We start from the raw sequence: 12,048 nt of genomic DNA on the forward strand, positions 1-12,048 counted from the left end.
CCTTCAGAAGCAGAACTAGATCGGGTCTGTTATGATTAACACTGTGGTCGGTGGCAATAGTGTGGTCCCACAGTAGTTTGACCCGATCATTTTCCAAGATTCTCTGCGGAGTATACTTATAGTAAGGATGGTAGGTTGCCACTAAGTTATACTTCAACGCAAGGTTTTGATGGAGAATCTTGCAGACGGAGTTATGACGATTGGTGTACTCGGTACTGCTCAACATCCTGCACGCAGATGTTATGTGCTGGATGGTCTCCTCTTCACAGTTGCATAACCTACAACTGGAGTTGGTGATTGAGGAGTCGTGAAGAATGTACCGTTTATAATTTTTTGTTGGGAGCGAAGCATCCTGAATTGAAGTTAGGAATGCTTCGGTCTCATAGAAAAGTACAAGACTTGTCAACCATTTGTTGGAGGCTTCGATGTCAATGCCTGACAACAACAAATTTTTGATATGACCTCCGTGAATGGGTTTCTCTTTCTACATGTCGATCTTCTGTTGGACTGAAATAACATTCAACATGGGATCCCATTCTCTGCTTCTCAAGTTCAAAGGAGATAATTCATTATCTGCCATGACGGTAGCCTGATGTATTTGGCTAGAGGATTGTTTCTCATAGCAAAACTCACGAAGAGAATGCACGTAATTGTAGTGCATCGTTTTTAAATCAAGTACCCCCCTTCCTCCCTGATGACGTGGGATAGTGATCCTCAATTTTTCGGCAGCTTGTTGTTGTTTGCAAGAACTACCCTTACCCGTCTATTGACAGATTCTAAATCAGTATTACTCCACTGTATCACACCGAAAGTGTATAGAAGGACGGGAATGGCGAAGGTGTTGATTGCCATGATTTTATTTTTCCTGTACAGCTCAGTTTTAAGGACAAGATCCAGATGCCGTTCCAATTCCCCCAGCAACTTAGATTTGATTATTGCCACAGCAGGTGTTGTTGCTTGCAATATGCCGAGGTATTTGTAGACGTCGTCCGAGTCCATGCCCTCAATTCGGATGTTATTTTGGCTGTATCCTTCGCTGTCGGTGTGTTTTCCCCGAACAATTGTTTTTATGCGACATTTCTCCAAACCCAACTGCATGCCGATATCCCTGCTGAACTGGATGGTGATGTCCAGCAAGGAGCGAAGTTGGTTCTCGTCTTTGGCATACAATTTGATGTCGTCAATGTACATTAAATGGCGTAATGTACATTTCGACAATATGCCATGCTTGACTTAGAACCCGTATTTGCTTTCGTGCAAAAGATGGGATAGCGGAATCAAAGCCAAACAAAATCACAGTGGGCTTAGAGAGTCGCCTTGGAAAATGCCACGCCTGACTGGTATCTCTCCTGATGTTTGCGAAGATACCGATAGCTTCGTGCTCCAATTCTTCATTACTGTTCTCAGTAGAAGAACAACATTCGGGTTGATTTTATACAAGCGTAACACTTGTAGTAACCACGAATGTGATATGGAGTCAAAGGCTGATTTATAATCGATGTAGGCTGTCGAGATGTTTCGTTTTTGGTGGACAGCCTGCTTTACAGCTACCGTATCGATTATAAGCTGTTCTTTGCAGCCTCGGGAGCCTTTTGCGCATCCTTTTTGCTCCTCAGCTATCAATTTATGAACATCAAGATGTTTTGAGATGTTCGCGCACAGAACTGAAGTGAAGACCTTGTAGATGGTAGGAAGACAAGTAATTGGTCGACATTTTGAAGGGCAAGAGACACCCTGTTCCTTGGGGATGAGGAAAGTTATTCCCTTGGTGAAAAATGGTGGAACTAAATCAGGATCGGCAATCATCTGATTAAATTGATTTGCCAATATCCTGTGAGTGCTCTTGAACCGCTTCAGCCAGAAGTTGTGAATCTTGTCAACTCCTGGCGCCTTCCAGTTACCTGCCTTGTCAAGGACTGCTTTAACGTCGACTTCAGTTACGTCAGGCATGGTCATTTCGGGGAGGGCCTCGCATGAACGCATAAGGTGTGGGAGCCACGCTGCTTCTAAATTGCAACGACTGGATTCGCTCCAAACACTTCTCCAGAAGTCTTCTGCCTGATCCAGATTGAGGTTACTTTCCCTACCTGAGTTGATGAGATTTTTGTAGAATCCTCGTTGATTCTGGAAGAACAAGGTGTTGTCTGTCCTTCGCTGAAAGCTTTTCTGATACCTACGGATGCGATTGGAGCATACCGCAAGTTTCTGCTTCAGCACCTCGAGGATTTCTTCGATTGGCATATCATTGGACAGATGGTATGATAGTTTCCAATGATGTTCGCAACGCATCTGTGCACTCTTGGTGATGGATTTCCAAGGAGTGCTTGCGTCACACGATCAATCTCCTTTCTCAACTTTTCGACTCTTTTGTTGAGTCGAAACACCCAGAACGGTAAAGTCCTTCTGCGCATACCTCTGTTATTCGCTCTAAGATGTTGGTTATGGAGACGAATAACCGTGGCAGCTGCAACGTAGATCAGGCTGTGAACCTCTGTAGCAGTAATCTCGCTAGCCAAACGATCAGCCAAAATTCTGTCAACGGCAGCAATGATGTTAGTAGTTGCCGAAGTAAACTTCAGTTTAGGGATCCTTGGCCTAGCGTCTGGGAGAATCTCAGCATACTCTGTGAATGCGACCTGGAATGCGGTCAAAGCCTCATTATAAATTGGGTCGACATCCCCAGTTACTAAGCTTCTCCTGACTACTGGATTCATGGAGTGCCTTACAGGTGGAGTACTTGTGTTACTCCTTTGACTAGTCCGGTAATTTGATGACTCCAGCCCGAGCTCAAGTGAAACCTCTTGGAAGATTTGTTGCCTAGTTGGTAAGGCAACTCGGTTGTTATTCACTATCACTCGGTACTGGTTGACGACGTTCTGTTCCGGAACATGACTTAGCTCCGGAAATCGGGTTATGAACGCGTCATGTAGTTGATGTCTGTACCCTGATGGATTCCGTTCCAAATCCGTGACACGGTAATAGGCGCGGACGATAAATTCGTTGAGTTGGTTCGTCCAAACCATACGACGCCTAGGTCTCCCGTCCCTGGTGGTTGACGGCATAACCGCCAAAACATCCAAGGGCGAAGAGCCGCTCTGATGTTGTTGAACGACCCTTAACCGTGTTGGGTACTGTCTTCGTATCCCTGGGGTCCCGTTAAGAGAATTTAAATTATTTTCCCCAATTTTGTTCCCACGAGTATTGGGGAAGCAGTCAACCCTGCAACAGAGCCCCAATGTTGCAATGCCCCATGGTTACCTCCAAAGGTAGGGAAGGTATTTGGAGGGGAGCCGCTGAAATACAGTGTAACGTCACTGCAATTCATCCGATAGGCGCGTCGATCCCTTCACCCCGGATTACGGATTTGTTAAGGAGGTTTACTCCCCCTGAACGGGAAGAATCGGTAAGGGAAGACGAACACAAAGGGAAACGTTCTGCTTGTCCGCGGCTACTTATTTACAAGATTAACTTGCGATATTCGTAGCTGACCCGGTGGGTCATGTCATTATCCGCAACCCATGACACGCGCCTGGTCGCATGCAGGCATGGTGTCAGGTGTGGGGTTATTTATTTCCAATATATATATTTATTTCCAATGCGGTTGTAATTCCATCGGTTCCTGGCGACTTATGATTTTTAAGCCGATGAATTGCATGGACTATTTCTCCTATACTTGGTGGTGGCAGTATTTGTATGTCGTCTTCAGTTGGCGAAACCTCCAACTCGCCAATATTTTGGTTGTTGAGCAGTTCATCAAAATACTCAACCCAATAAGCCCATTCTGTCGAAAATCAGATTTCCCTCTTTGTCTCGGCAGGATGAACATCGAGGTGTGTAAGGCTTCATCCTGCTGACTTGTTGGTAAAACTTACGCGCTTGTTGCGGTTGTTCCCCATACTTTTTGAGTTCACAGATCTGTTGATTCACCCAGGCTTGCTTATTTTTTCTGTGAAGTCTCCCATCGACGGAGTTCTTGATAAGTATCCGTGCGTGCCTGCGTTCTTTGAGAATGCAACATTAGTCGGTATGCAGCATTCTTCTGTTCTGTGGCTGGCTTACATTCATCGTCAAACCGATTCCGATTCTTTTTGCGGCTGGGGCCAAGTATCTTTGTGGCCAAATCAATAATAATATTCTTCAGGTGATTGTGAAGATCATTTGCTGATGCTTCATCTCCAGGATCTCTGTTGACTGCGGTTATTGCGGGATCTTATATGTGTTGCGGAGGGTTGTGTTGTGGATGGCTTCGGTATTCACTCTCACCTGATTGTCAAAGGGGATTCTGAGTGGTCCAAGTCTATATTGGTCTTCCTATATGTTCTGGCATTCATCAAGGCTGAGACGTGGCGGCGGTCGAGCAACACGTGATCAATTTGGTTGAAAGTGGTCCCGTCTGGAGAGGCCCACGTATGTTTGTGGACCGCTTTCCGCGCAAACCAGGTACTTCCAACAACCATTTCGTGCGATACTGCTAACTGAATAATGCGCAGTCCGTTATCATTTGTATCTTGGTGTAAGCTATGAGAGCCAACGTATCGCTCCTTCCCTACCTGACTGTTGAAATCTCCAAGTATGATTTGGATATGATACTTAGGACAGGTTTTGAGGGTCCTCCGACTGTGCAGTCTCTTCTGTTGAGACGTGAACGTTAATGAGGCTTATATTTCTAAACTTGCTTCGCAAACACAGAGTGCATAGCCTTTCGCTTATATTTTCAAAGTCAATAACAGCAGGTTTCATTTTTTGGCTGACTAAGAGACCTACTCCGAGCACATGGTTTACTGGATTGCCGCTATATTATATGGTGTAGTGGCTCTTCGTCAGGAAACCGGTCCCTGTCCATTGCATCTCTTGCAACGCTGTTGCATCAGCCTTATATTGGGACAGGATATCAGCTAGCTGCTCCGCAGCATTCGGTCTGTAGAGGGAGCTCACGTTGTTAATCCGTTGTCGTTACCAGGTTCGCCGTTGTAAAATCTATCCTGTCCGAGGCTCCTTCCTTGGCTTCGTTACATTGGTTTTCCGTGTAGGGTTGTCAGCTCTACCCAACCTCTAACCTGGAAAACCACTTGGTACATTGTGCCCCGTTTTTAGGCGCGGGAGACTTGCTGTCATCCCCCTCCGTCTGCAGTTTTTCATTAAGAAAGAACTCCCAGCGATCACCGCGTGAAGGTGGAGATAGGGTTTGGTAGTAGAGCTGTTAGTGCTGGTTCAGCAGGCGTTTCGCAGGTTTTATGCTCCATCGTAGGTACAAATCCACGTTTCGTCCTGGGACCTATACTATCCTATAACCGCGACCAGCTCCCGGTATTCTGACTTGTTTTCACTGTAATTTCTATTCCGCACGTGCAACTCTTTTTCCGGGGGATCGCCCTGCCACCCCCGTTTCTTAGAGTCAACAGGCTTTAATCTCACTAACATAAGTAGTAATTCTTCCACGTTTTTTCACAGTATTTATAGTATTCAATTCAAAAACAGTTGATTCAGTTGATTGAATACAAATTTCCATATTTTCATAATTTTCAGATTGGCGAAAACCATGTTGATGTTCAACGCACAACAAATGACCAAACCAGTACCGCTTGTACAAATTTCATAGCCGATCAGCGATGCATAGGTTTGTGTTTAATTATTTTTATTTTATTCCAATACCTAACATCAGGAATAAGCTACTTTAATAAAACCCCAACTAGAATTTTAATTAGCAACAAATTATCATAATATTAAATATTAAACACGCAAACGGTGAACTACGTTTAATATCTTGTTTTCTATTTTTAAGTTAATTTCAAAAATAATTAACTAAATTCAAACCGTGGCGGTAACTGTCCGAACTCTTTACATTTTTCGTTAACTTCTCTTCTAAACTCCACTTGATCTATATAGTGAACTCTAACAATATCCTCGAGAGGGATGTAGGGATTTTTTGAAGGCAAAATTTTTAATTTTTTTAATTTTAAGTCAAGTGTGGATTTGAAAAAGGATCAGGTTGGTTTCTTATTTATGATATTATATTTCAATACGAAATTGTGAAAAAAACAAAGATTCAATGTAAACTTAAGAAGGCTAAATAATAAGAACAAATTTTGATATAAAGTAATCAAAGAAGTAACCATAATGAAATAAAATAACGGCGTAAAGTAAGTAGTTATTCGTATGGAAATTAATTAGACTTAAGATGCGGATAATCGAACTAGAAGCGGAATTAGGAGAAAGTACGTAAGCGTGAATTGCACGAAATTAAATAATGCGAACTTTCAGCAGAAGAGTGTTCCCCATCTACTTTCATGTTCCCTAATGGAAGTCGAGCATTGGAACGGAGATATTTATCGTAAATAGTGCCAAAATGGTTTATTGGGCGTAATAAGAGCGGACGGCAAACAAAGCAGCTTAGATTAATCAATCTTCAAAATTTTGTAAGATTTATTTCGCTTTCTCACCTAACACTCGGTTCCAAGCGAGATATTCAAGTTAGCTTAGTTTAAATTTTAAAATTCCTGATAATTTTGCATATCTTTAAAAAAATAAAAAAAAATTAAGGCGGCTATTTTTGAAATCCAAACTAGGTTCTGCTCAATTTAAGATTTTTTTATCAGGACGTTCGGTGAAATTGTTGAATTTAATTAAAGAGCACTACTTTCATACCAATATCTAGAACAAGGACATCCAGTGGAAGTCGTAACTTTATAGAATAAAAAGGAAAATCCACTCAAGTGCAATTATTATATAAAAACGTTGCCAAAATTGAAATTTACATTTTTAAGGATAATTCGTAATCGTAACAGTAATAGATAAAACCAACCACTTAATTGATCGTTATTTGAATAGAAAAAACAGCATAGATATATGTTAAGAAAGATACAAATAATTACTAGGATGTCTCACATATTAACGAGATGCGATTTTACAACCATAGGGAGGGTGAAGGTTTTGGCTTGATTTTTACAAAAGGGGGTTGGGAGCTACCTCTGGCCTGCGTCCTTCGTTTTCTTGCTTTTGGCGATTTCCTTCGCAGTCGATGGCTCCTGATTGACGTGACATTCTCTACTCTGTTGTAGCGCCCAATTGAAGGCTTGTTCGTCCTTCGGTAGCTGGCACACTGTGGTGTTTGGACGTTTAATGAAATTGTGAGTCGTCTTAATGGTTACGATTCTAAGCCATCGCTCCAGGATGCAACGCTGTGATTCTGCCCAGTGGCCAATGCATTGATGGACAATTTTCAGTTCTGATGAGCAACAAGTTTCCTTCATGTATCTCTTCGTTTGCCGTAAACCATTTTGCCCTCTGCTGAATTTGCGTCAAGTACTCCAGATTCCATAGTTCCCGAAATTGTTGTTTTAATTTCTGCACCAACTGCCACTTATGCGTGAGAAGACCCTCAGTCATCATCTGGTATCTCAAACAAACATTGTCCGATTAAGAAATGACCTGGAGTTAACGCTGTGAAATCGTTAGGGTCGTCACTAACCGGTGTTAAAGGTCTTGAATTCATGCAGGCTTCAATTTGCGCTAGCACCGTGTACATTGCCTCTACGATTAGTACGTGGCTACCGATTCTTTTGAATAGGTGTCGCTTCATAGATTTCATCGCGGCTTCCCAGATACCGCCGAAATGAGGGCTGCCTGGTGGGATGAATTTCCAATTTATATTATATTATTATTATATTTCCCGCCAATGTTACCTGCGCTTCAGCAACCATGCTCTTGAAATTCTTCAGCAATATATTTTATTTGCTTCAATAAAATTAGTTCCATTGTCACTGAGCAGGATATGAGCCATTCCTTTGCGTGCCACGAAGCGTCTAAGCGATTCGAAATGTATCGCTTTCGTAGCCAAACAGACGAAGACGACGATGTATCCTTTCAGTGTTTTAGTTCCCCTTCTCCATTTGATGGATATAGGACCAGCATAGTCAACATCGCTTCGTGCAAAAAGTTTTCCTGGGCGAACCCGCTCGATAGGCAATTCCTCCATCAATTGTTAGGTCGGTCTCGCATTTAGCTTAAAACATATCAAGCATTTCCTTATTAAAGATTGTACCGCAATCAAGCCGTTTATGATTCAATACTTCTCTCCTATTGTACTAAGGACCAACTGCGTTGTTCCATGAAACGTTAGGTGGTGATGCAGATTAGCGAAATGTCCTCTTGGCAGTATAATGGGATGCCTTTTGTTCTCGCAAACCAAACTCTGTTCTATCCTTCCCCCTACCTTGAGCAAATGCTCTGAATGTACAAGAAAATCCTGGGGTCGTTTAACGTGAGTACCTGCCGTGAAGGCATAATCCCACGGTCCTCTTTGGACACGAATTGATTTTGGGACCACAATCAGAGCCCCGCCATGCAAGCACAGCGTTCCTGGTTTATACTGAGTGCAGGCTCAGCATTCATACCAGTGGATGCGAGACCTATGTAACACCTCTGCCGCAACTAAGGAGTACGACACCCGAGTTGTACAGCGCAATTCCACGCTTGAGCTCCGAGGAGCTCTGCCGGCGATGTAGGCATAACCACAACCACCGTGCAACTCCCACTAGGGGGCCAACCGCAAATAACCGCGCCGAGAGCACATCCTCCAGGAATTCTCCTGGAGCATATGCTCTCAGAGGGCCATCCCGGTTCCCATGGTACCAGATAAGCTCCGGTGAGGCTACGTGGCAGAGCCACTTCAGATGAGTCCCTTGCAGACTCGGGTCTGATCGCCCTCCCTGAGTACATGGGGACGGAAGCTCTGAATCTACAAAGGGGTTTAATCTTATCAGCGGGCTGGATTTTGGAAGTGGTTTCTTGTCTTCGAGCAGCTTAATTTCCTCGGGCTAACCCTCCCGCTATCCCGGCTTTGGGAGCCTTCAAGTCAGGGAATTCCTTTCACCAACGGAAGAGGAGGGGAGGAAAGGAGTTGTCAGTTCAGGGAACCCCTTACCATCCAATCCCTCCGCCGGTCGAATTCAATCTTCTTCGCAGTAAAAAGAGCCCGAACATAATGCGCAATGCGATACCAGTTACCAGCACTCTTCAGCATTTCTCTGACAATGTTCTCTGGAGAGAGCTCGCCTGCGTCTGCATAAAGCTGCTGAAGAAAGCCATCCCACCTCTCGCAAGAGAAAAATATGTGTTCAGTGTCGTCCGCCACTCCATTGCAGAACACTCAATCAGGAGGTTGCGCCTTCCCAATCCTGTGCAGGTAAGACTGAAAACCCCCATGCCCGTTTAGAAGTTGGAAGTAATCAATCTCACCGTGCGTTCGGTTCCCCCACAGGTTTAAATTGTCGATGAGCCGCGCAGTCTATCTGCTCCTTGGATCATTTTGCCAAGAATGTTGCCATCCGGTAAGGGTGCGTTGACGTTCTTTACGAGCAACCACTTCTCTTAAGTTCTCGCCCTTACGCCGGTAGATAGCTTTGCGCTCCTTGCCAAGGAGGCCAATGGGTTCACTCCCGCAATCACCATCACAGCCGGTTCGGAGAGATAAGCAGACGCCAATCGCAAAACTTGCGGTCTGCACTTGAGCAAGTCGCTTACGATGCACCTCTTTGTCCAGGGCATCAGCCCATAACTTTCGCCCCATAGACAAGAACCGACTGTGTTCCTCCCATAAGGAGGACGTATGTTCGGAATTCTCCTTCTGGTCAAGATGACTACTTTGGTTTTTTCCAGCACAAGGCTGAAACCGTGAGCAATCATCCATCCATCGATCATTACCACCAAGTATTGGGTTGCTGATTGGGAGTTAATTATTTGTTGGCCAACTTTAATTTTCACGGTTGTTTTCTTCTTTCTCTTGCTGATTAAAACTATTTCTGTTTTATTTTCAGCAAATAATAAGCTGGAATTCCTTAACCAGGAATTGATCTCGCATATGGCTTCGCTTACATAAATTTCAATCTTGTCTAGGCGTTCAGTTTCTATTGTATTGTTAAAAAGCCAGTGGTTGACACACTGTTAGGAAGGCGTAATAACAACACTCTATCTTATATAATTAGCCATAGCAAGGGACCTAGGATAGAACCCTGTGACCCACTGCAAGTTGTCGGGAATATTTTCAATCCATCGTCCGAGTTACAATACAGTTTTCAATCCAGGAGAAATTCTACACAATGCGTACGGTATATGTATATCAGGGACTGTAGTTTGACTAGTTCCTCCATGATGTTTTTCCACTTTGCACAGTTAAATGCACTCTTTACATCTAGTGTTACTACTGCACAGCATTTGCCTTCATGCTTGATTGTGTCGACAGTTGACTTTGCCTTACGAAATCCGAATTGCTTGTCAGGAATGCCTCCTTCCATTTCTGCAATTGGGAGCGACTATCAAATTTTTTGGTTATCCAACTCAGCATTATTCTGTTTTTTGTCTTTATATTATTCCTATGCGAAGTTTGGAAGATCATAGCCTGATGATCACTGTGTATGTACTCTTCGCTGACATGCCACTACAGGTCCTTGCCTAGCGCATCACCGACGAAGGTGAGGTCCACCACCGTTTGTAATTTGAGTAATGGTGATTCTGATGATTTATTCAATGGTTTTATCAAAGAATCTCTAAACCTGTTACGGTGATGATCACGGTTACACGGATCCCCCCTTCCAATCCACTCTCATCAGGAGTGCCTATTTCACATTGCTGTGTCAACAACTTCAGTTTATTCAATTGGATTTTTTTTATGAGTTTAGATTGTTCTGAATACGAGCCCTGTCCCTCTTCAAATCTGTACCTTTTGAGCTGTGCTCTTTGATCTACAAACAATATCAAATAAAGAAATACCAACCGAGACTTTTCGCTTGACACCCCACGCGACTATATTCGGAAAAAAAAAAATTGTACATCCCGGCTTTGCACTGGTATGACCCCTTCCTTAAACTCCACACAAAGCCATGCCTTTCACTGGATGCGTAGAATGTACTTATCCACAGAATTTCATCTCAGTCTGTCGTGTCGTCCGTGTAGTCGTTTCTAAGGAAAATGCGTTTGACAGACAGAAAGACATTGTCATCATATGCTAGCAATACAGAGATCACACCTAGTAATATTTGAGTATCACCTAGAAGATTCAAAACCACAATTTGGGCCTGCTCCGTTGCGAAAAAGCCCACACTTGATGAATTCGTACTAAAGATTGGACTTTTTACCGAAGCAAGTCGTCAGTAATATTCGATTCTAACACTTGGGCCAAAGGTTGGGAAAGTCGTGAAAAAATTCAATTGGCCACATATTGCCCCTTCTGTGTTCACCCGGTATGGCCCAAAACAACGCTCCAGTACGTTTGTTTCGAATCTACATGCACGTTTCTCAGAATTTTGCAACACCCATTTATGAACTGCTTTTCTGGTTTCCACGAATTTACTTACAGAGAGAGAATAGAGAAAACCACTCTTTTTACTCCCTACTTTTCTGCACCTTTTAGTGAACGCGACAATATCGGTTCAGAGGCTTGTCAAATTTTTTCTTGGAGTCCGACAACGAGTTTCTGCTGTTGCAGAACATTGGTTTTATCATTTAATACCGCCGGCTGGTATCATGATACCTGCTGCTAAGTTAGACATTTGCCAACTGAATGATTAATTTTATATTCCATAGCAATATAACGAAGCATTCTGTTGGCAAAGGTCTAACTTTGTTTTGCTTTAATAACGGGCATAGAAACCCCTTTCAAAATATTCTGACAATTAATTGAACTTTGACAATTTTTTATCCCCTCCAAAAATAGGATTTTTCGAACTATCCAAAATATGCCTCTGTTACGACGATGACCTCCTCATTTGAGCAAAATTTTTTTCCCACGAGCCATTTTTTCATGTTAGGGCACAAGAAGAAGCCGCAGGCGGTAAGATCGGGTGAACACGGGGGTGCAGCAGCAATTTATGCGGTTTGGATGCAACCACACCGGATGAATTTGCTGGTACGTTATTGTGGTAAAACAGCACCTGCAGTCGTGTGTCCTTCAATTTTTTGTCGAAGTGGTCCAATAATTTGCTGTATTATTGTCCAGAGATCGTTCTTCCTTTTTCTAAAAAATCCATGAGGATGACGCCGTTCGCAACCCAA

At 43.3% G+C, this 12,048-nt stretch overlaps 1 protein-coding gene across 2 annotated transcripts in view; it reads left to right on the forward strand.

Moving 5' to 3' along the window:
• LOC119658931 (furin-like protease 1) overlaps positions 1-12,048 on the forward strand; it is a 712,092-nt gene that overhangs the window by 654,764 nt on the left and 45,280 nt on the right. For both annotated transcript variants that reach the window (XM_038066764.1, XM_038066765.1), the window contains exon 11: positions 5,527-5,617. In XM_038066764.1, the coding sequence (XP_037922692.1) occupies positions 5,527-5,617 (91 nt within the window). The remainder of the gene's footprint in view (positions 1-5,526; positions 5,618-12,048) is intronic.

Source organism: Hermetia illucens, chromosome 6 (genome assembly GCF_905115235.1).
Source record: "Hermetia illucens chromosome 6, iHerIll2.2.curated.20191125, whole genome shotgun sequence".
Taxonomy (NCBI): Eukaryota; Metazoa; Arthropoda; class Insecta; order Diptera; family Stratiomyidae; genus Hermetia; species Hermetia illucens.